General features: G+C 37.4%; 1 protein-coding gene across 1 annotated transcript; it reads left to right on the top strand.

Moving 5' to 3' along the window:
* Nucleotides 1-760: 760 nt before the first annotated feature.
* On the top strand, nt 761-24,846 carry MIX23 (mitochondrial matrix import factor 23). Its single transcript, XM_021692459.2, has 5 exons — nt 761-932; nt 11,274-11,399; nt 16,626-16,772; nt 21,497-21,556; nt 24,528-24,846. Exons 1-5 carry the CDS (start codon nt 882-884, stop codon nt 24,576-24,578), a joined length of 435 nt encoding a protein of 144 aa, XP_021548134.1. The 5' UTR covers nt 761-881; the 3' UTR covers nt 24,579-24,846.
* The last annotated feature ends 675 nt before the right edge of the window (nt 24,847-25,521 follow it).

The following is a 25,521-nucleotide window of genomic DNA, read 5'->3' as shown; positions in this document are numbered from 1 at the left end:
CACTATGCCTGGACGCGTCTTTAACAATGTGTTTGTGGGAGCTGGGTGTTACGGGCCTTTGCAGTCATTCCCTGCGACTAAGTACCCTTTAAAATAGAAATGTGCTCACTGTAGGACTTTTGTGAACTGTAGACCCTGAAATCACACTGCCTAGATAAACCAGTATTTCAGTACTGTTTTTCCAGCATTTCCAATGAATATATATATATCCCTCTACCAAAAACCAAAAACACACAACTGGGCTCCTAATAACTGATCGACCCCACGTCTTACTGCCTTTGAGAGTATTTCTTAGCCTACCTGAGAAATTCACACGTATGCTTCCTATTTCTTTGATTTGCCTATTTTTATAAAACCAAACATTTTATTTCCACACCTGAACACCTTATTCAACCCTTACCCCACACTGTCAGTAGTCTTCTTTTAAAAACGTTTCTTAGTAGTCCCAAATTCTTAACGAACAAAGGCCCCTCTGCTCAAGGGACGGGAGATAAATAATGAAGTGGGAGGGTTAAGAAAAACCTCACTTGTACTCTAGATTTCCTACTCGAACGACAGGGTTGTTGCGACCAACAAACCGTTCCCCTTTGTGTAAAAGGAAAACAGAAAATGAGATTGGAGTAAAACGATCCCTTCAAATTCTAATATTCTCCGATCATCTAGGCCAGCCGTTCCAGGAAGCCGTGTTAAAGCGGTAGAAGCGAAAGGAAGGATAGCAGGTTTACAGGTTTGGGTGTATTTGAGGACCAGGGAAAAGACAAACCTTAGTTTAGTTTAGGTTCCTAGCTGATTGCCTTCGGAATAAATTTTGTTAGGCGGCGACGCGGACACCTTTGCTCCGTGGTGATTGGCTCGCGGCTGGGGCCTCGCGTTTGTCCAATATGGCGGCGCCCAGTGGCAGTGTGAACTGTGAGGAGTTCGCCGAGTTCCAGGTGATGGGGTTTTCCTCATGTGGCAGGAGTGTCCCTCCTTTTGTCCCCGTACCGTGTTCCCTGCTGTGGCCTGGGAGGGAGTGCGGACCAGTTGTGGAAGAAGCGGGCAGTTCAAGGCTCCTTTTTCCAGCCATTGGAGGTCATGGGGGCGCGGGCTTGGCCGTAGAGAGCGAGGCAGCTCCGTGGGGATCATGGTTTTCTCTGCGGTGCCCAGACCTTGAGTAACCGCTCGGGGAAACACCGGGTGGTTCCGAGGTGGTAAAACCGAGCTTGGGCCGGATGGTAGGGATTGTAACAACCTTTTAAGCCACCCCCTGAACGCAATTCTTAGCTTCTGCGGTCCCCCTCCTACTTTAAGTTGAGCATTCGTAGGAGAGAGGAAAGTGAAGGAGAACTTATTTGCTTGATAAAACAAAACAATACAAAACTTAGTAAAAGTTTTACTATTTTGGTGGGGCAGAACGTTTGGAGCCTTGGAGGGGCGATTGATTTTAGTACCTGCTGTGGTGCTTCTGCCTACCTAACAATTAGAGGAAATGCAACATTTAAGAAAAAGGCCGTATCTTTTATGTATTCAAATTCTAGAGGTCTAGGGCTAATACCAAGCTATAAATTAAAGAACAGGGGTCTGGATTCTAACTAAGTTGCTATGAGAGTTATCTGTTCCAATGTAGGCATAAACGTGCTGTCTAAAGACTTGAATTTAAAAAATCATGACCTTATAAATGTATGTTTAATCAAAGATAATGAAAAATAATTTCAAGTATCACTGACCTATCTGTAGGAAGTTTTGTGCTATGAGCCATTTTGTAGGGAGTGGTATTCTTGAAGATAACCTCCACAGACTGAATTATTTGACAAATATTTGGCCAGAGAAATTTATGTGGGGTCTTTCCACCATTACTTGTACCCTCTTCACCCTTCAGCTGCTCTTCAGATTAGATCAGCACAACAGCAGCCGACTTCAAATGTGATCAAAGTGCCTGACAAATACAGATACTTTTAGAAGTCTTAAATAAGATGGAAAAAGACCATTAGAAAATAAAGTATGCGGAATATTTAAGTTAACAGGCCCGTTTATGGCCTTGGTCTTTCACATTAGTACTATGACTTGAGTTAATGAGCTCAGATAACTGAGCAGTGATAGCTTTAAGGTTTATTAGAATGAGCCCTAGTTAGGGAGTTAGATGATCTGGGTTCTAATACTGCTTCTGCCTTTAACGGCTTTGGAAACTTGAGCTAATTGCTTAACACTTAGGAATAAACTTTTGAATCTGTAAAATAAGATTATGTTAGGTAACATTTAAAACTGCTTCCATCTCTATAATTATTTGAATCTCTAAAACTGAATTTTAAGATTTTATTTATTTGAGAGAGAGAGATTGTGCGCAAGTCGGGGGAGAAGCAGAGGGAGAGGGACAAACAGATTATGCGCTGAGCACGAGCTTTGGCCAGTGGGGGAGCTTGATCCCCCTACCGTGAGATCATGATCTGAGCCAAAATCAAGAGTCGGACACTTAACCAACTGAGCCGTCCAGGCGCCCCTCTCAAACTAAATTTCAAAGGATCTCTGTTAAAATACCCAACAGTGCTTAAAAAACACTCGTATTTTTCTTTCGGAAGTCACATAAGATGTAAGGGGGGCAAAAGCTAAACCCTCTTTGCAGAACCATTCCATTCACAGAAAAATGTAAATAAAAAGATCATAAAATGAGTTTCATTAGTGAAATGGGGAAAGTTTTTAGATAGTTTTCCTAGGGCTTTTCCAAGTGTGTGGTTTATAATGGAGAATACCTTGGGTTAAAAGTCAGATTTGGTTTTCCACAGCTGCCTTGACATATCATTTAACCCCATTCTAAATTATAAGAACATTTGCTCCAACTATGTCAGTCACATATGAACATAAGTGAAGGAGCTGTAAAACGTAAAAATTTAGTATAACATTTAGGTTTAGATGAATTGGGTAAAATTATAAGCTGTGGTTAACTGACATACTCACAGATTATCAATTAAAGTTAATATTTTTTAAAGCTATGAAACCATTACATTTTGTATGTAAGTACTCTAAATGTGAAAAGCAGTGCACTGAATACTGTGGAAGAGAAACACGAAATCATGTACTTTTATTATAAAGATTTAGGTACTTTAGAATTTTATTGTGAAAATGTTCAAACACTATAGAAAAGTCGAAAGAATCTTACAATGAACACTTACGTATATCTAGATTCTGTAATCAGTGATTTGCTGTATTTACTGTATCACATATCCATCTCAATATAGTCATCAATTCACCTTTTTTTTTTTTTAAGATTTTATTTATTTATTTGAAAGAGAGAGAACCCACGAGCAGGAGGTAGGAGAAGAGGGAAAAGCAGACTCCCCGCTGAGCAGGGAGCCCGATGGGGGACTTAGTCCCAGGCCCCTGGGATCATGACCTGAGCCATAGGCAGAGGCTTAGCTGACTGAGCCACTGAGGCGCCCCTGCCTTTTTATCTTATTTATTTTATTTTATTATTATTTTTAAAGATTTTATTCATGAGAGACAGAGGTAAAGGCAGAGGGAGAAGCAGGCTCCCCATGGAGCAGGGCGCCTGATGCGGGATTAGATCCTAGGACCCTAGGATCACAACCCAAGCCCAAGGCAGATGCTTAACCAACTGAGCCACCATGGGCCGCCCCCCTTTTTATTTTTTTGATGCATTTCAAAATAGGTTGCAAATCCATATTCACTCCTGAACATGTCACTATTCATATCATTAACTATAATTGAATATTTGTTCACTTTCATTCTGTAAAATTTGTATGCGGTGAAATGCACTAATCTTAAGCATACCATTCTTTTGACATTTACCTATACCTGCAGTACAAACCTCTACCAACATAGAGAATAATACTGCCACCTCCAAAAGTTTCTCATGCCCCTTCCCAGTCAGTGCCTGCCCATATATCCTTCCTCCTCCCCTCTTACAACTACTGTCCTGATTTTTTTCCAAGTAGGTGCATGTTTTAAAGCTTAAGAGTTTTGAAAGTATTTTAAGTTTTTGCAATTCTTATTTTTCCATTGTAAAAGTTGGACTTAACACTCCTGGAAAATATACTGTTTCTAAAATGAAATAAAATCCAGAAAAGAATGTTTAAAATAGAGTGTCTAGGATTCCATTTGAACAACTCATTTAGCAAGAATTTATTGGATATTGTATTAGTCTGCTAGGGCTGCCATAACAAATTCCACAGAGTGGGTGGTTTAAACAACAAATTCATTTTTTCACAGTTCCAGAGGCTCAAAGTGCAAGAGCAAAGTCCAGTCAGAGTTGGTTTCTGGTTCACCATCTCTTTCTGGCTTGCATGTTGCAGCCTCATTGCTGTGTTCTTATATGGCCTCTTTGTGCCCAGAGTGTGGGAGAGAGATGTCTGGTGTCTCTTCCTCTTATAAGGACACCAGTTCTGTAGGATTAGGGCTCCAACCTTATGACCTCATTTAACCTTAATTACCTCCCTATAGGCTCTCTCTCCAAATACAGTCCTGTTGGGGGTTAGGGCTTCAATATATGAATTTGCTGTCGGGGGGACACAGTTCAGTTCATAACAGATACTTGTTAGGTACCAGGCCCTTGGGGAGACTTAGTGGACAGAATATAAAATAAGGAACGTAATGCAAGCAAGGATACAAAACATGTAGAAGATATTGAGAATATGAATAAAATGCTATAACAGGTGAGAGAGAAATAAATCAAGAGGTGGTAATTAAGTTGGGCTTTAGGTGGGCAGGACCAGGGGAATTCTAGGTAGAAGGAACAGTATGTAGGCAGAACATTTTATGTATTTGGGGGAAAGAGCCAATCAGTATTGCTGGGATTCGGGATTTGCACAGGGACAAATTGGGATTACACAAAAGATTGGAACCAGATTATGAAAGGCCTTGAATGCCAAGTGAGATTAGGGAGTCATTTCTGTCAGTTAGGAACATTCATCAGTACTGCCACAGTCTTTGTTCATCCCCTATGAACGTGTTTGCAATTAGCTTTACAATATCCCTCCTTATCTTCAGTCACTGCTTCCTCCAATATATCCCCCTTCAATCTAATCTCTATAATACTATGGCTTCATATTGTTATCTTCTGAATTTTAGAATCTGAACCATGCATCTAATTTGAGGCTTCTGTGACTAGGTCTAAACTACTTAACATGTCATACAAGACCTTTTAAAACCCAGTTCCAAAGTCTTCTCCTTAGTTATATCTCTTACTCTCCCTTAGTCATGTTTCCCTCTCCTCAACCACTGCCACCTCCAACACGCATTTGAACTCTTCTGTCCAGCCACGTAGGCTTACTTTTCCCTGAACACATCAAGCTCTTTATCATTTATGTGTTGTTGTTTTTTTTCCACTGTTGCCACCCTGAATTCCCTTCTTCCTGACCCTATCTCCGACCCATTTCATATATCACTTGAACAAAATCAACTAAGTGTTCTTTCCCAGAAAGTGTAAGTCTTGGTATTTCTGTTGGGGATATTTATTTGTTTATACACAACTGATTATGGTAATTAGGTACAGATGAAATAGACTGTTTTCTAGCATCAGTCATGGTTCCTTTTGCAACATGTCCAGCTGCTATCTGAGCCTGGGGGGTGCTAGGTGTCAGAAGACTCTGGCAATTGCAGGCAAGTCTCTATTTCTGGTGTGGGGGGAGCACAGTGTGAGCATTGCTATAAAAATTCGGTTTGGGGAACAAGGTCTGTTTGAAAAGAGCACCATGTGAATGGAATCTACTTCTGGGTACCTTTAGGCAAAGGGCGAGGAGGGAAAAGTTTAATAAATCCCAGATCATTCTTTGAAGTACATTTTTATTTTACTGTTATGTGATAGGCCTTTTACTGCTCCCCGTATACCCTAGAAGCTGCCCAAAATAGTAAAAGGAATTTACCTGAGGATTAACCTTAGGGGTAGAGTGTAGTTATAGGGGCAATAGAAAGTTTTCTCTACCCCTCCCTACTAAATATGGGCACTCCAATACCAAAATTGGCTTCTGAGAGGATGAGATTTTCACTCCACTATTACAGATAAGACATAAAATGCAATTCCAAGATAAGTGTCTGAATAATTTTAAAGGGCCAGCCTAAAATTAGAGATTCATGATATATCAGAATCTGGTTTATTGTGTATGATGTCTGCTCAGGGGTGTCTTCTGTATATTTTCTTAGTGAATTTGAGAGAGAAAGGGAGGGAGGATGCCATTGGAGCCAGGCATCAGATAGGTAGTCAGTAATTCCTTATGAATAATAGCACATGATTTAATGGCAGCGCTCTGGTGTCTATGTTAACCTTCATTTGCTCTCAGCCTGTGAGGGCCATTCAGACTTTTCTCTAGACCCTTTTGGAGTTGCCTTAAGAGCTCTGGCACTTTTTACACTGTGAAGAAATGTGTACCTAGTGAGGTGGTTTATAGTTCTTTTCCTTCTCCCTTAGTGGTTTTGCAAGAAATTCCTTTCTGAATCTTACCCCTCCTTTCCCCCTTTATCTTTCTTTTTTTTAGTATCTTTTCTGTGACATTTAAGAATAGCTTATAGTTCTCAGCAATCCCTAACAAGTGCATTATCAGTTTAGAAATTGTCATTATATTTTCTTAAATTCAGCATGGTCCGGTAGAACTGTGATGGTGGGAATTTGTGCCATCCACCAGCAACAAATCTTGAGCACTTGAAATGTGGCTAGTGCAACTGAGGAACTAAATTTTTATTTATTTATTTTTAATTAAAATAACCTCATATAGCTAGCGTCTGCCATATTAAAAGTCAAGCTCTAGATCAAATATTGATGATTTTCTAGCGCACTGAGAATTGATATATTTGAAAATCCACAGTTGTAGTTTCCATTGGTAAGACTGTGAAATTACCTAGTTAATGCAGATAAATTCCCATTGCCATATAAGGAACTTAACAGTTATGTCCACATTGTTTTAATGGAGAGGAATTTGGCTATATAGCTAGTGATCAAACTCAAAACTAGTTAAAGTTCAGAGTAAACAAAAAATTCCATGGAATGTCAAGCTTTGCAATCTTTTACCTGGATTGCTGGTTCATCTCCTAACTGATTCTTTTGCATTTACTCTTGTTCCTATCTAATTCATTTTCCATATTTTAATACTTTAACCTAAGCTATCAATTCAGAGTACAAATTTGATCATGTAACCCCACCATACTTTAACACTTCTTTGGTTCTCCACTCTCTGAGGAAAAAGATTAAAATCAACAATGTGATCTATAATGGTGGGCTTCATTTTATACTGTTTTCGCTTGCTCTCTGTACATAAGCCACATTAACTTTCAGTTCGTTAAACATTCTATTCAAATGACTCTTATTAAGATCACCCAGGATTTCCGTCCTGCTAATTCTGAAAGTTAATTTCTGTTCACATCTTTCTTTGACTTCCTAGTAACACTCAACACAGGTGACCATTCCCTCCTTGCAGCCTTTCTTCTGATTTGTGCAATATTAGTTTTTCTCCTGTACTTTAATTGCTTGAGTTCTTTCTTAACCGCCCCCCCCCCCATTCCCTACAGTCTCCCTCAGTGATCTCTTCTCATCTCATGGCTTTTAATAATATCAATGTGTTAATATAACTCTAGCCTGGTTCACTGTCAGACTGGTGTTTTCAACTTTCTATTCAACTTGTCTGTTCAGATATTTAATAAGCATCTCAAACTTAACACGTCCAGAACAGAACCTTTTTTAAAAAAAGAGACAAAAACTTTTGTGTGTGCAAAATTTCAGTCCTATCCAAAAGGAGAGTTGCTACCATGAATCACTATGTATCCAACCCTTAGCTTCAACAATCAATTCATGGCCACTCTTGTTTCATTTATATTCTACTGCTTACCCCATTCTATCCAGATTATTTTGCAGCACACCCCAGAAACCTTATTTTTTTTCTATAAATATTTCAGTCTGTATCTCTAAAAGATGGTAATTTTAAACACAATACCAGTATCACATACAATTAACAATAATCCTAAATATCATTGCATATCCTGTACGTCATAACAGAACCTTGATCTTCTCATTCTTTCCAAATCTTTTCCTCCCCCAGTCTCTCCCCAACATCAGTTAATGGCACTACCATCCATTCAGTTGCTCAGGCCTCAAAGCTAACAGTCAATCTTGTTTTCTTTTCTCAATACCCACCACCAGTTCGTCAGCAAGTCCTATCCACTCTATTTTCAAAATATATCCAGAATCCAGCTTCTTCTCCCTAACTCTACTGCTACCTCTCAATCAAACTATCTTTATCTCTTGCCTAGACCACCGCAGCAGTCTGCTATATGGTCACCCTGTTTCCATTCTCCTTTCTATAATCCATTCTCCACATAGAGGCGAATTTTTCTTCTTCTTCTTCTTTTTTTTTTTTTTGACACAGAGCACAAGCAGGTAGAGTAGCAGGTAGAGGGAGAGGGAGAAGCAGGCCCCCAGCTGTGCAAGGAGCCAGATGTGGGGCTCCATCCCAGGACTCTGGGAACACGACCCGAGCCGAAGGCAGTTGCTTAACCAACTGAGCCACCCAGGCGCCCCAGGCGAAGTTATCTTTTAAAAAAATTAATCATGTTATAGCATTCCCTTGTCTAAAACCCTGTTTCCTTTAGAACAGAATCCTTCATTGTTTCCCTGGTCTCTGTTGTCCCTCATTTTCTACTTTCTCTGACCTCACCTAACACCACTTTCTCCCATATTCACTCCCAGCCCACTTGCCTTGTCTTAGTTCTTCATATACCCCAAAGTTTGTTCTTGCCTCATCATTTTTGACTGACTTCCCCAGGTGTTCTTTCAGTTGGCTCATTCGTATCATTTAGTTCTCAGCTCAAATGCTGCATCCTCAGAGAGGCCGTTCTTGATCTTCTCATCTAAAGTGCTAGCCTCTTAGCCCTACTGTCATTCTTTATCCCATTACCTGTTTGTTTTCTTTTTCATAGTATTCAGTACGAAAATTATCTTGTTTATTGAGGTACTTGCTTATTGTCTGTCTCCCCCTATGAGAATTTTGCTCCCAGAGAGCAAGGACCTTTTCTGTTTTATTCACCACTGTAGCCCTGGTGTTTAGAATGGTGCCTGACACATACTAGACATTACCAAATGTTTATTGAATGAAGAGTGAGTTAGTAAATGAATTGTGCTATATTCTAAGTGCTGCATATGTTGAAAGAAGAAAGATTGCCGAGGACTCTCAGGGAAAGCTTTATCTAAAAGATGTAACTTAAACCTCAGTCTCAGAAGATCATTTCAATTTAGTTAGGGGAAAAGAGATTTTTAAAGGAGGGTGCTGCTGCTGCTTCATCTTCTTTTTGAATAGTCAAGTTGCAGGTGCTAAAGTTGGCAAGCAAGGTCCTTGTCTGCTACTACTTCTTACTTACCTGGTTTTTGATACTAAATGGTGCTGCCACCATTTGTTTGGAATTTGCCACTCATATATACACATATATCTTCCATTGTACAAAAAACATTTAAAGTGGTGGTTGCTTAGTGAGTATGTTGAGATTATTCCTTAAGAATTCCAGTTTATAGAGCATAATACTATTAACAAAAATAGAGAGATACAGAAGGAGGGGGTAAGATAGTGAAGTTGGTTTTACACCCGACATTTGCCTGTGTTTTATTAGTCTAAATTATGAGCCTTCTATAAGCTGTTTAACTTCTAGATTGAGATCTAAAAAAGGCCACTAAATTACTAATTAAAGCTTAATAGACTGATAGGAACAGAATCTAAACTGCAGATTTAGACCGGATGGCTTAAATGGTTTTTGTAATTGGAAACACCTAAATATTCATTATTGGGGAAGTGGTCTTACAGGTTGTGATACCTCCACAGGATTCTGCCAACTATTAAAAATGTCTTCAAGGCACTTTTAGTAACAAGGGCAAAATGCTCGTGGTATAATGTCATAAAGCAGGACTTTACAGTGTTACAAAGGACCTCAGGTTTATAAAAATATTCATAGATATGTACAGAAAAAAGTAAAGGTACATCTTATAATATTAATAATGGTTAACTGTGGATGATTTTTATTTGTAAGTTTTACTAATTTTCCTAAAATGACTATGTAATACTTTAATCATAATAAAAGTTTTTATTTTAACAAATGGATGAAGAAACAAATGAAGACGTTAGTTTCACTCATGGATTTCAGTCTGGCAAAGGAAAGAAATGGGTTGGTATGTTGAAGGAGGCGAGGCAGAGGATCAAGCAAAATTGCTTTTAACACACTTTAATATTGACTGTTAACTTGTTGGGGGTTTTTAATATGTATATTTCTAGCATTATATACTTCAGTTTTCCTGATGATTTTTCAGTCATTATGTTTTGTTGGGCTGGGGTGCAGAAAGGAGAATTTAAGAAACAAAAAGAAAAGAAAAGGGTATATTCCTAGAAACTGGTTTCTAGAGTTTGTGTTTTCTGGAGACGGAGTGTAACTGTTGCCCAGCCTTTCTCTAGTGACAAGTGAAAAGAAGTACCCTAATCAAAATGTAGAGAGAAGGGACTATCCTGGGTAGGTATACTTACCAGAGTCTTTCTAAATCCTCTGCCCTTTTGGTATTATTTTTCTTTTGGTTGGTTTTGTGAGAGTTGGAGCCTTTTCAGGAGGAAGAGATCCTTGGGAAATGTGCGTAGGGTCACTAAGAAAAGGTAAAACTAATTTGTTTGTTCTAAGAACAAGAAAGCCACGAAGAGATTTGATTCCTTCTCAAGCAGCATGCTTTGTTTTACTTTTTTTTGTTACAGAAATAATATACAATCATATTAAAAAGCTAAAAAAACAAAAAGACTAAAAGATTATAGGTTAATTTCTTACAAGTGAACTACTACTGAGTTTTCTTGTATATCTTTACAGAATTTTTCTGTCTAGCACCACATTTTAGAATGACAGGCAAAGAGGGAATAGAGCAAGCAGTTATGTTGGATTGTTTGGGACAATTTGAGTAATCGAGTTCAGTAGAACCCTTTATTGGCTGTATGCTGGGGATAGAATGAGCACACACACAGTTTGCTAAGCACTGTGTCAGCAGGTGGGGTTTAAAAGTGAATAAAACAATCTTGACCCTTGAGATGGTCACATTTGAGCCAAGAAACAGAGTTGGTGCCCATTCTTAGAATTACTATTACATAACCTACCTATTCTTGTAATAAAGATTATCCTGTGGTTGCACTAAATTTAGCATGGTTTCTCTACTTCTAACTTAACAAAGTTGTAAAATATCCAAGAGCTTTATGGGTTTTTTTGTTTGTTTAAATGTTTCTTTTTTATCACTTAACTTTCCATTCAGGTTATTATTCTTTTATTTTAAACATATATAGGAATTACTCAAGGTGATGAGGACGATTGATGACAGAATAGTACATGAATTAAACACTACGGTTCCAACAGCTTCCTTTGCAGGGAAAATTGATGCAAGCCAAACCTGTAAACAACTTTATGAGTCTGTAAGTGTAATCTTTTGAGTCTTTTGTGCTTCCTTTATACCTTTCTTTGCAGGCAAAATAAAAAACCAATTGACATATAATTAAACTGGATAAAAGTGTGACATCTTCATGTTTTCTTGCCTACATCTGAGGGTGTGTACAAGTTTTGATCTGGTTGCTACAAACTAAAGAAAATGTGTGATCTTATGCACAAGTCTATGAAGAGATCATTCTAAGGAATAAGAGTAGTTTTTTAGCCCCTTCATGGGTAGCCTTTAACTTAAGGAAACCTTACGCACCAGCGAATGAAGGGGAGAGTGAAACAGTCGAGTCAAATAGTGAAACAAGAGCAAGGGCTTTGAATGAATCAATCCTAGGAAGCCAGACACCTGATACAACGAAGAATTAAAACCCTTCACGCTTTCTATATCTTTTTTCTTTCCTCAGTCATCAGGAAGGGGAATAGACTTGGCAGTTGGGCGAGAAGCCACAGATAAATTGTCCTTTCCTGAGGCTTTGGTTTCTCAAGTACATATTTTTTCATTGCCTCTTAAAGATTCCCTTTACTGTCTCTATAAATTCCAAAAGCAAAAGGAAATAATAATAATGTAACTAAGTATTTTTTCATAATTTACTTACATCTTTTCATTAACTTGGAAGCTAATGTTCAAATGGCATTTGCTTCTTTAGCACAGGTAATACTTAAAACCTAAATTTTATTTCTCAGTTATGAAAAAAAAAGTCAGTTTTAGATAGCTTATTCATATCAATTAAATTCAAAGCATTAATAATTGCTGATAATTTTTAATTTGCTTTTATATGAAAGTATGTAATTTCATTGAGTGGTCAGGTAATTCTTGTGGCTTGAAAATTCCAAGGTTGTGGGCTTTAATGAGTAGAATCCAGTATTGGAAGTAGGGAGCCAGAGTCCCAAGCCCTAATTTATTTTGAGGTTGTTTGACAGTTCACGTAATTTCTTTGGGTAGCTCTGTCTGAAGAACTAGAAATTTATGATCTCACTACCCATATAATCTCTATAATCTATTCAGTTGTTTCCTTTTACAATCTTTTTATTAACTTGAAGATTTATAGTGTAGGGATTAACAACATGGATTCCATATCTAGATTAAATCCTACCTCTGCTACTTCCTAGCTGGTAACCTTGAACATGTTACATAACTTTTTGCCTCAGCTTCCTTATTTGTAAAATAATATCATAATAGTACCTAGTTCATAAGGTTGTTAGAGGCCTAACTGAGGTAATATGAGGTGCTTACTGTACTAAATGTCTTACATGTAAATGTTTGCTGCTTCTGTTACTGTTGTTGTTATTATTTCTTATCCCTTTGTTGAACCAGAATAATCTTGCGTACTAGAACCTTTTGTTTTGGATATTTAGGATCTTTCTGTTTTGGATATTCTTATGTATGTGCTTGGGTTTTTCTCTGTCTATACCCTAAAGGGCTCCAGCAACATGACCATCAGAGAAAGGATGGTTTAGCAGTTTTTTTTTTTTTTTTTTTTTTTATTTACTTGAGACAGAGAGAATGAGAGAGAGAGAGCACATGAGAGGGGGGAGGGTCAGAGGCAGAAGCAGGCTCCCTGCCGGGCAGGGAGCCCGATGCGGGACTCGATCCCGGGACTCTAGGATCATGACCTGAGCCGAAGGCAGTCGCTTAACCAACTGAGCCACCCAGGTGCCCAAGGATGGTTTATCTAGCAGTTTTTTTGCCAGTGATCGAGCCTGCAGCAGAATGCCCATGCTAAGAAGTCCCACTGAGTTCCCTTAAATATTGTCTCAGTTAAGGGTGGAACTCTGTGAAACATCCAGGTTGCTTAAGGTTACCTTGACTTCCTTTAGCCCCAGCCCTTCCTTCTATAGCTGAGGAAGGAATGTTTGTACTCTCTAATGATAATACTTCTTCATAGCAGATGATTAGCAAAGTTATTATGAAGCACTAATTGTAGAAATTCCACATCTTAAAAGTATACTCTTAATAAAAATAATTTCAGTGAGATACTCTTATTAGAGCATATTCCCTTGAATCTGTGAAGTTTTTCTAACTGTACATTGTTTATTGTTTATTCTCAAGATAAACATGAAGATCAATGCTGAACCTCAAAAAGTCTATGAACTTGGAATAGTGCTTTACAAATGCAAAACTATTACTGGTGTCACAGTGATTGATATAGGGTAATTCTTAAAGGTATCTCTTTAATATAATGAATTTTTGGAATATGTGTTTAAATGATATGTTTCCCCTTGCCTCCTTTTGTCAGAAGTTCTAGGGGAAGATTTAAAACAAAGTGCCATGACAAAAACTTAGTAATTTTTATTTTATTTATTTATTTATTTATTTGTAAAGATTTTATTTATTTATTTGAGAGAGAGAGAATGAGAGAGAACACATGAGAGGGGATAGGGTCAGAGGGCAAAGCAGACTCCCTGCCGAGCAGGGAGCCCGATGCGGGACTCGATCCAGGGACTCCAGGATCATGACCTGAGCCGAAGGCAGTCGCTTAACCAACTGAGCCACCCAGGCGCCCTATTTTGTTTTTAATGATAGTTAAACCAAGGGTCATTGTCAGGGTTCTGAAGCAAATGATGTTTGGGAAATGAGAATTTAGTATAGAGTTAATTTAGAATCAACCTTTGTTCTGTAAAGAAAAACACCAAAAAGGTATAATAATCAGGAAAACTGTTGGCATTGTTTCCCTTAAAGGCAAAAAGCATTGTTTTAAAATAATGGTTAAAAGATATAGTAGGTGAAAATTTGACTAAAAGAAGTTCTTAGAGTTTTGGTAAAGTAAAATAAAACTGGGAAGTCCTAGGTAGACCCCTGTTAGACTAGTTTTGAATCATTTTCCTGCCCCATCCCAAATGCCTTCATTTCAGAATTGCTTACCCCAAATCAAGGAAGTATGGTTATGACAATGGTTATCGTTCAGGAATTTTCTCCTCTAACCAAAGGCCTTGCCTTTTACCTTGCCAAGTTTTTTGAGGAATTTTATCTTCATTCCTTTGACAAGCACTTTGTATATAGAAACAATTCTCATGTGACCCAACTTCTGAAACATCTGAATTACTAATGAGCTAATAAGTCTGGTTTCATGCTATATTTTTCTCTGGTAGGCTTATGTCACACAGTCTTAGTAGAGTTCTCAAGCGTCCTCATTTCTTTGATGTACGTGTACAGAAGTCCATGCATATTCCTCTTGCCGATGGCTCTTAATTCTGAATTTTGTTGAAGGATGGTCGTGAAAGCTAGACTAAAATAATTAATAATACAGAGTAAAAGATGATTTGCTCGGTAATTTCTGTCCACAGGGGAGTGGGTTCACAGTGGGGCTAATCTGAAGGAAGAGTACGCAGGTGAGAGTAGGAGGGTGGTCTTCAGCTAGAAGTGTATCCACAGGAAAGGGGCCAAGTTAAAGAGGGGAACAGTGGATGAAATCCCCCAACCAAGGGAGGAAACTCTGTGGTGAGAGAGACTGAATGGAAAATATTGAACATTTTAATGAAATGTACACAATTTGAATTAGATTTTAAAATGCAGATAGAAAAATGAAAATACTGTGACAGACTCCTAGTTGGTGCTAATGCGATTTCACCAATTATTGGGGGTTTAGACAAAATATCAAAGTGATTAAGTAGCATCTGACATCTGAGCAGTGTATTGAGTCAAGTTACCCTTAAATTTTAGAGGTAGAAAGGATGTTAGTGATGATTTACTCATAATCCATAATTTTGCAAAAGAGGAAACTGAAGCCTGGAAATACTAATTATTTAGCCAGTCTCACAACAGGGAGAGCTTCTTAACTCTAATGATGGTTCTTCTTACTCTATTTTGGGAAGTTTCCTACCCTCAATGGCTCCTTTCATTTTCTGGAATTATATGTGAAGGAGGAACCAATAACAGAAGCAGCATATTAGCCAATAAAATATAGGCCTTGGGCTGTCCTTGTGAATCCTAACTATTACAGTGAAAAAAATTAGCATGTTAGAGAAATTTACAATAGGTGGGGCTAATGTCTGTTTTAATTTCCTTCTCTTCACATAGGTATGATTTATAACCAGTGCACTTTTAGTATTACTGTACTCTAGAAATGCAAAAGTTTATTTTTTTCCTGGTGCATATTAGACCAGTAATTCTTAACTTCAGGGTCCGGAGATGATCATTTAAGAGATGTGTTTCAGGTAACTTATTAAGAATGCTTGTAGAATGGTTTAGTCCTAAATGTTATATAAATATATGAATAATGGTTAGGTTATCCCTAGTATAACTGTCACTAGCGTAGCATTAAGATATTCTCTCTTCAGAGGGAAGAAGGAATAATAGAACATGATTACTTGGAGCAAGTTAACACCTAAATTTTAGTTGAAGGTGAGTCACCTTTTTTAATTCTCCATTAATTATAATGGCAATTACATATTATTTTAGTACTTTGTTTTTCCTCTCCCCCAGATTATTGGAGTGTCATCAGAATTTGGTTATGATCATGGGAGTCATGACCATCATACTTTGTGAATCAAGGAAGAAAATAGATGCAAATTGTTTTATTGGATTTGTTACATAAAGATGAAAGTTTAGTAAAGAATTGCCCTGCCAGATGTCCTTTCAGTCAGTTCACACAGTTGGTGGAACCAGTAGTCTGTACCTTATACACAATTTTTCTATATTAATACTTGAACTTTAAAATCTTGGAAAGGACTCTGTCTTGCATAGGTAAATATAGCATTCTTTGTTTTTTATTGTAACAAATTGCTTCTCTATGTCACTTAATTTGCAATTTCTTGCACCTAGTGACAACACGGGTCTGGAGAAAACCATGAAAGGACAAAAAAAGAGAGGAAGAATAGCAGTAGTAGCCCTGGAGGTGTGTGGGGGGGTGGTGGGTGGAGGGTAGAAGAACACAACACGGGAAAACTGGGGAGAGAAATGTAGGGAGAAGGGACTGAAATGAAAAGCCGCTTGTGGGAAATGCAGGGAGAGGAGTGGGAAGTCCCAGAAGCATATTGAGGAAGAAGGCAACCCGACCACGTACTTTCCACCAGGAGAAGTGCTTCCTTTGATCTGTTTTTAGGTGATTTAGCTGGTTCAGCAAAATCTTCGCTTCCAAAGATTCAGTTTTTAAAAATAGTTTAGAAAGTATTACCTTTCTATAACCTAAAAATAGGATTTTTAAAAAAGACTAAAATGTAAAAAATTGGTGTGATTTTTCTCTTTTGTGCCTTTGTTCTTTTAGTTGAAGGAGGCTCATGCCAGCAGGGACAGAGTCATAAAAAATTGTATAGCTCAGACCTCATCAGTAGTAAAACACCTCCGAGAAGAGAGAGAAAAGAATTTGGATGATTTAACGTTATTAAAGCAACTTAGGAAAGAACAGACAAAGGTAAGTCGAACAAGATTTACATTTCTGAGCCAAAGATTTCCAAATTTAATAAAGGCAGGGTTTGTTTGGTTTTTTTTTAAGATTTTATGAAGGCAGTTTTTAATATGAAAATTTGAGAGTAAGAAATGGTCATTACTTTAAAAAAAAAAAAATGACCAGGAGAGTAATACTTCATTTTTAGTGGGCTTTATTTTATTACATTTAGATATTAGTTGGTAAGTTAATGTGCATTTCATGCATATATGCAGTGTAGCAGCTTTAACTTAAGCATGTAGTCATATTTTCTTTCCATTTATTTATATGTTAAAGATAAAAGGATTAGTATAGACCTACCACCACCACATCAGAAAATCTAGGGAAATCATACCTGTATCAGTGTTTAAAGGCTTGACTTGAGAATAAACTTTTTCAAATATATTTACATTTTGAGAATAGTTACCTCTGGTTTCATCTGTACAAATTTGCTGAAATGCAGTACAGATATTTCAGAATGTTACCCTCTTCAGCCATAAAAATATAGTACTATTTGAATATAACCACATACACTAGAACCTCATTATAATTTATTTCCCTACTGCAGAGAAGTTGCTATGGGTCTTTGGCTGTTCTTGGACACTTTTTTGTTTCCATTTCATCTTCCATCCCTGCAGTTTTTGCTTTTAAGAAAGAAAACAGTAAATGTCCACTGAGTGCTAGGTCCGAGGAAGGCTTATTTTCCCAAAGTCAGCTAATGTAGATAGGGTGTGGACCTCAGAGTATAATAAACGGAACAGAACTGTTTCTTTATAGCCCTTAATGGTGACATGTCAAGAAAATAGTTGAAATGTGTATGGTATTTTATTATGTGGAACGCATTGCTGTCTTCCCTTTGGGGGTGGTGCTTAAAGAGTAACTTTTTATTTTGGTATAATTTCAAACTTACAGAGAAGTTGCAAGAATAGTACAGGGAACTCACGTGTACCCTTTACCTATGTACCCTTTACCTATATTCACCCATCGTTTACATTTTGCCCCACCTGCTTTGCAGTACATTCTCTCCACTCCTCCTTCTCCCTCCTCCTTCCCACCTTTCCCTGTTTTCCTCCCCTTCCTACCACATATAGGCATTTTTTTTTTTCCTGAACCATTTGGCAAGAATGGTGGGTACATGGTTCCTTTGCCCCTTACATATGTTGGTCATTACCTAAGAAGAGGGGCTTTTTCCTACATGACCACTGAGCAATTATCAAAATCACGTCTGTGTTTTAAGATGGCACCATAGGTGACTTACTGATCCTTGCATGTCAGGTGACTGAAAATCCAGTATGGGATGGAATTATGTTTTTCATTACTAAACAGTCATGAAGTCTGCTCTTTGTTTAGTAGATGTAGCCAAACTTTGAAAAGGGGACCTTATCATCTCTCAAGCCTTTATTCTTATAACTGCCCACGTGAGTATGCGCACTTGCTCTGTCATCCCACTGATGCAGCTTGCTGGGTATGAGATTCATCCCCTGTCTTCACTGTTCTCTTAGTTCATGATGACTGCTTCAGTCCTGTGTTCCATACCTGCCCATTCATCAGGCAGTGGTGGGTTCCTCAGACAGTGATCTTTTGCTGTAATGGTCATCTTACTCAGTGTTTAAAGTCTTATAGATAATTTATATAAAGCAGGTTAAAATCTAATTATTTTTGGATTTTGTATTTTAACAGACTTTTGAAGGTATTGACAAGGAAAACAGTGGGGCAGGGCTGTTGTATCTGAAACCTGAAACTCACTATTTGCATGTTAAGTCAAACAAAGACTAGAATGACTCTTGTTAGTGGAGAGCAAAGTTCAGAAGCCACTGAGTACTTGGGAGTGACCTATCACATAATTTGGTCCACCCTCATTTCTGCCCTTTAGCCTTTAGGGCCCAGAGAGAATCACCAGGATGACTATTGCAAGGAGTAGTTTTAGAAACCAGTTAGCGAGTTATAAAAGGTAGATTTCTAGACTGATACTGTATAGAACTGGAGGGTGACCATGAGTAGTACTTAACCAAGTAAGGAAGCTTGAATTTTTTTTTAATTTTCAAGTTTGTCGTGAAGATTATGGTATCAGAAAGAGAACTCTTAGAGATGATCCAGCTCTACCTCTTCCTTTTCTGAATGAGGAAACGGAGACTCAGAGATACTAACTGACATCCCCAAAGTCACAAGCTAGTAAGTGGTAGAGCTGGAACTTTAACCCATCTCTTCTGACTCTGGATTCAGTGTTTGTACATTAAACTGTGACTGATAGTCAAATTCTCATTACTTAAGTGAACATACTTTATTTATATGCAGAAACACCAGTCTGAAAGTCCCAGTTCTTTCCCTGAGTCCTTAACGCAGAAAAAGCACATTCCTTGCTGGAACTATATAACCGTTGTCACCTATTAGTGGCCTTTGAAAGGAAGTTTACCAGTTTAAGACCTAGAGCCTCAAAAACAACCATCTCAGAGGTAGCATTTTGTTGGTGGCATGTAGAAGTTGGTTGTAATATCTGCAGCATTCAAGAATAGAGAAAACTATTCTTGGATTATAAAGGCAGATAGCTCTAGGGAATAAATCCCATCCACCATGTGGTGGGTTTGTAAACTTATAAATTAGTTGCCCTGAAATAATCAGATTTTTAGTTTGTAAAATGGTGTCAAGACTTCTTACACTTTCATTTTTAGGGATTAGGATTAAATTATATAATGTGTGTAAGAGCTTGCATATCCCTGATACACTTAGTAGTTGCTTTCCTTTCCTTTTTGAGTCTCTGGGACTCCATGTTTGTTACATTAATCCTCCTTACAATATCTCCCAACCAGTGGTTTCTACCTTTTGTTTAACCACTACTTAAGGGGGCAGGGGAGGAGGAGTACTTCAGTCTTCTGTAACAGTGCATTTTCTTTTGGATGGTTATAGTTGTTCAGAGGTTTTCTTATATATTGTGAAAATCTGCCTCCCTGTAACATGTGATTATTGCTCCTTAATCTTCCCTCTGCAGGTATATGGGATAAGTCTAAACCCATTTCTGCATGACCTCCCTTTAAATATTTGAGAGCAGTTCTGAAGATTGTCCTATGGCATGTTGTAACCCTGTTTTGTTTTGTTTTTTAAGATTTATTTTACTTATTTGGGAGAAAGAGCATGAGCAGGAGGGGCAGAGAGAGAGGGAAAGAGAAGCCCAAGCAGACTCTGCACTGAGTGCAGAGCCCAGTGCGGGGCTTGATCTCATGCCCCTGACTTCATGACCAGAGCTGAAACCAAGAGGTGGAGGAGGCTTAACCAGCTATGCCACCCAGGCATCCCGTGACCCAGTTTTTTGACTGAGCTTGTTAATTTTTTGTCATTCAGTCCAGGCTTTGACAGATCAGTGAAGTTTTAATGATTTCTGCTCCATGTAGCTGATTATAATCTGAAACTGAGGTTGCTTTCATATAAGCAGATGGGCTTCTTCAGGCTTGTTACTACTTTAGCACAATACTGGTTGTCAGAAATGCAGTCCTTCCTCTTGTTCTAGTTTGAGTCCTTTGTACCTGTGTATACTCTGACACTATTTCTGAGTCTAGCAAGGGAGTTTACAAGGGGCCAGCGGATCAGTACTAAGTTCCTGTCTTATTAGTGTTACATGTGCATTGCTTAAATGTCCTGCCTGAGCTGTGCTCCTGACTAATCAGGTTCTTTGGTCTGGGTCTCTGACTCATGGTTGCCTAGATTTTGTCTAGCTCTCTGGCATTTTGTTCCCAAGTCTCCGGGCCTGAGTCTTGACTTTGGCCTAAGGAAATCATCCTAGTTTTAACCTCTTGGCTGCTTCGACCTGTAGCTCATGCTTTTTTCTCCTAATTTTCCTGAATATTTTCAAGCCTCCTTCCTGGAACTAGCTAGCTTCTTTTCTTTTAAGTTTCTGTGACTAGGAGTATGATGGGCCCCGCCGTGTGGGCCTGGCAATGGAATTGGTTACTTTTCTGATGGTGTAACTAGGTTGGCAGTTATCAAGAAAGTTAGAAAGACTTTAGCATCTTTAACCTCAGACCTCTGGCTGTATGCTCAAGGTGAAAGATCATGCCTTTCTAGATCTTTTGGGCCTTATGTATTCCCCTTCTCTTTTCTGTTTTTCTTCCTGATTTTTTTTTTCTTCATCCAAATTAGATTGCCACCTCCTTCTCCTTTTTATTCCTCTGTGCTGTCTTTGCAAATCACTATTATAGGATCAGTAACTAGAACTAGAATTCTTGAGTGCAATGACATGTGAATTTATGTTTTTATAAATCTTACCAAATTGCCCTCCATACTAAGAATGTGTATGAGTGTATATTTTTTCATACCCTTACTAGTAGTAGGTTTTATCAGACGTACCCATTTTTAAAAATTTTTGCCATATTATGGCTTAGTTTACATTTCTTTAAACATTAGTAAGATTGTACATTTAAAAAATACATTTATTGGCCATTTGTATTCCTTTTGTGAACTCCCTGGACATTTTTTTTTTTTTTTTTAAGAACTCTCAAGGTGATTATAATATGCTTGAGAACCATGGCTTTAGAAGATTTAACAGCTGATTAGATATGGGGAGAATGGGCTGTGTCCAATATCTAGTCCAGGTGATACCATTAACAAAGAATGTTGCAGCAGGAGCTCCTTTTATTAGGAAACTATAAATAGAATTTAGTTTTAGTTCTTTAATTTGAATTTTCATAACTCTAACTTTTATTTTTTTTTCCTTTTTGCAGTTGAAATGGATGCAGTCAGAACTGAATGTTGAAGAAGTTGTAAATGACAGGAGCTGGAAGGTATAAAATAATGCTGGTTCTTGGAGAGAACTATGAAGGAAACTGAACTAGCAAGGGGAAACCAAGGGAGGGGGAGTAAGGAGTGCCTTGGGCCTTTTTAGACATCTTTCATTTATAAGCAACTGAAGGTTTTAACTTTGAGAAAGGGTGCAGTTGGCATCCAAATAGAGCCAGCTTATAAAAATCAGCTTTACAGTCATATGGTAGATTGTATGACCTGTCATGGTAACAGAACTGGAGACATTCTGTATGTTTCTTAATACTAATTATGGGCATACTTGTTATTTAGGGTTATTACTAATTAACTTAGAACCTTCAGTGGTGTTATTTGTTAAAATTAGCCTTTTTGAGCCCTATTGCTTTGCATAAATTCATATCATTAGCTACCCTTTGCAGTTGCTTGCTTTCTAACATATTGATCATAGAACTTACTTGTACATAACTTTTCTGATATCTGATAATAGGGCCTTTTATGGCTCCCTGGTTCACATGTTCCTTATTACCACCTGTGTAGTTCTGAATAGGAATTAGATTGGGGGACCAGGATTCCAGGATTTTACCTGTAGTCAAAAATCATAAAATGCTGACTTTAGTTGTATGAAATGGTATATCTGTATACCCTTCTCTAAAAATTCAAAGATTTCTGAAGGGAAATAATCTATTAAATCTGAAGGAATTAACTGAAAATTCTGTTTCATCCTTTGAAATTGACCAATGAAATGAGGTTAAACACAGAGAGAGGTTAACTGAACACAAACTAGAATGTCCCAGCTTGCAGAGCTATGAATAAATTGCAAAGTACAAATTGATTTTCTTTGCCGTATCACTTTTCTTTATTCTGTCCTCTTTGCCAGGGTTTCCTATTCTTGCCCTTTCTACCAATGTGAGAAGGTGTTTGCTACTTGAAAGATTCTGGTGTTACTTGTTCATTTATGTTCTCCAGAGAGATATTTACTCTTGGGATGGCATAGGGGAGGGGTACAATGAATATCTAGTTTGAAAAACCCAATGGAGAGGTTGATATATGTCAGATGTAGTGGGATGAGGGAAACGTTTTTATTTCTTAATTATTATTATTTTTAAAAATTATTTTTAAGTAGGCTCCGTGCCTGGTGTGAAGCCCAAAGTGGGGCTTGAATTCAAATCCCTGAGATCAAGACCTGAGCTGAAATCAAGAGTTGGCCACTTAACCGACTGGCACCCCAAGTGAAGCATTTTTATTTTTTTATTTATTTTATTTTAAAGATTTTATTTATTTATTTGACAGAGAGAGACACAGTGAAAGAGGGAACATAAGCAGGGGGAGTGGGAAAGGGAGAAGCAGGCTTCCCGCTGAGCAGGGAGCACGATATGGGGCTTCATCCCAGGACCCTGGGGATCATGACCTGAGCCGAAGGCAGATGCTTACGACTGGCTACCCAGGCGCCACTCAAGTGAAGCATTTTTAGATTCGATACTCGTTTTAAAGAAAATATGCTCCATCCAGTCTACAAAAACTTAGGTTCCCTACTTGATTTAAAAAAAGAAAATGTAGCTACGGTGCAGTAGGTCAGCAAAAGTGGTTAGGAAGGCATTTAGGAAAAGGATTTGGAGAAGTTTGGCCAAGTCATATATATCATCCCACCCAGGGTGCCAAGGCCACTAATCTGAAGCCTCCGATTTGAGCATTGGGAACTTAAGGGAAGTATCAGGGCTGGGAACTGACAAGAAATGAGCTATAAGACGAAAGGGCCAGAAAGGGTCTATATAATTTCTACATTTTTTCTTCTAATTGTGAGATAACACATATCAAAGAGTATGTAACATAGCATGTAAGGAATATTAATAAAATGAACATTCATGTATCTACCACCCAGCTTAAGAGATTGAATAATACCACTACCATAAAAGCTCCCTATGTAGATTTTTCTTTTATTTTTTTATGATAGTCCACAGTGTCCAATATAGGTTTTTTTGTGTGTGTTTTGTTTTGTTTCTTAACCTTAAAAATAATTTGTTCCTTATGTCAATGAAGTATGAGGGTAAATTCTAAGAAGAAATTCTTTTAGATTTGTATAATTTTTTATTTGGACACTTAAAATTTTTAGGTACGATTAAATTTTTTTAAAAATATTAAACGAAATATGATAAAAATTCTTCTCATTCCTCCATTTCAGCCACCTCCTTTCCTTTCCTTTCCTTCTGAAAAAATGATACATGCTTTAGATATTTGCACCTTTTCTAATTTTATGTATGTCTGTTTCCCATTTGTCACATCTGTGAAAGTGTACTGTCCACACTTTTTTTTCTTTAGTATATCTTGGAGATCTTTTCACATCAGAACACACAGAGCTTCCTTATTCTTTTATGTTTGCATTATAGTCCATTGAATGGCTATACCAAAATTTTTATTTAACACAGTCGCATATTGACAGACACTGAAAAATGTTCTTTTAACATTTATGATATATTATTTGTTTAGATTTTTAGGAAGCAAGGTAAATAGAACAAAACATTTTATAAATTTACACAATTTAGCAAAGGCCTGATCTCTCTTCAAGTATACCTACTTGTGAAAAAGATCCCATACTCAGTTAGAAAATCACAACAGATATCTAAATAAAATCTACATTATAAAAAGAGGGAAAAAAGCTTTATCTTAAATCATTTTAGATATTTTTGTCTAACTGTCTAGAATATGTAATGAAAATGTTTGTTAGTTACTAAAGCTAGCTTGTGATGATTTTTTCCTTGAATAATATAAATTTTATTAAAAAATCAAAATTGTCTTATAAATGGATATCAAAGTCTTCTGTATTCTTAGCGCCTATAAGTCACTTTGAACTCATGAGGAAAATTTTCTGTTCCCTAAATCTGTTGACCTGGGATAAAAATGGTTATATCCTCCTGAACCATACCAAATTTAATTTAGTTCCAGGCTTGATTTATATAAGATGACTCAACGACTTTTATTTCTGTTTAAATATCTTAGGTGTTTAATGAACGCTGCCGAATTCACTTCAAGCCTCCAAAGAATGAATAAAAAGATACTTTTTTTTAAATAAAGGACCGGGACATCTCATAAGAGCTAAGCATGACAGACATCAACAAGGTGGGCTTCCTAGGATGATTTCTGAGCCAACAGTCCAAGACCTTTTGTTGATTTTGGCCCCACTTAGCCAAGACCTTAAGTACAAATAATTCTGATAATTATGGAGAAATCAACTGCTATTTTATACTGATTCTGTAAAAAAAAAAAAAAAAAAAGATGCTTTTGTAACTATTAAAATAATTTTCTGACTCAGTGTACATATTTATTTGATTGTTTTCCAAGTTGAGATAATAAGTTCTTATAAGAGAATTTGAATACAGTTTCAGTATCTGATTTGATTTGTATTATATCTTTTTTGATGTTTTACAAATTTATTGGCAAGAACGTGGACCTTTTTTGGTCATTGATGATTTTATCCTTTTATTTATCTTTATGGGGTTTGTTGCTCCTAATGAGTAAGATGGCAATAATTATAAGCTGCATACTGTCCAAAGAAACTTTCTCTTTGGTACCTTAACTTATCTTGTTTTCATATGCAAAAACTAATTTTGGGTGGAATTTTCCTGGACAGTATTTCCATGGGCAATGAAAACGAAAACAGTAAAATAAATTTGGGAAAGGCAGAGGAAGGCTTGTATGATAGTATTCAAATGAGTCAGTAAAAAACATATCATTGCAGAATTCGGTCATTGCAGAGAAAGCACTTTCTAGTACAGGATGATCATAATTAGTTTTCTGTTGCTGATTAACAAATTACCACAGTTTAGCAGCTTAAAATCACACCTGTGTGTTGTTTTATAGTTCTGTAGGTCAGAAGTTCAAGACTGGGTTCTCTGCTTGGGGTGTCATAAGCTGAAATCAAGTCAGCCAGGCTGGGCTCTTGTCTGGTGCCTCTATAGAAAGAATGTGCTTCTCGGCTCATTTAGTTTGTTAG

The sequence above is a fragment of the Neomonachus schauinslandi genome, chromosome 1 (assembly GCF_002201575.2).
Source record: "Neomonachus schauinslandi chromosome 1, ASM220157v2, whole genome shotgun sequence".
In the NCBI taxonomy this organism is placed as follows: Eukaryota; Metazoa; Chordata; class Mammalia; order Carnivora; family Phocidae; genus Neomonachus; species Neomonachus schauinslandi.
This window is presented reverse-complemented; position numbering and strand designations above follow the sequence as displayed.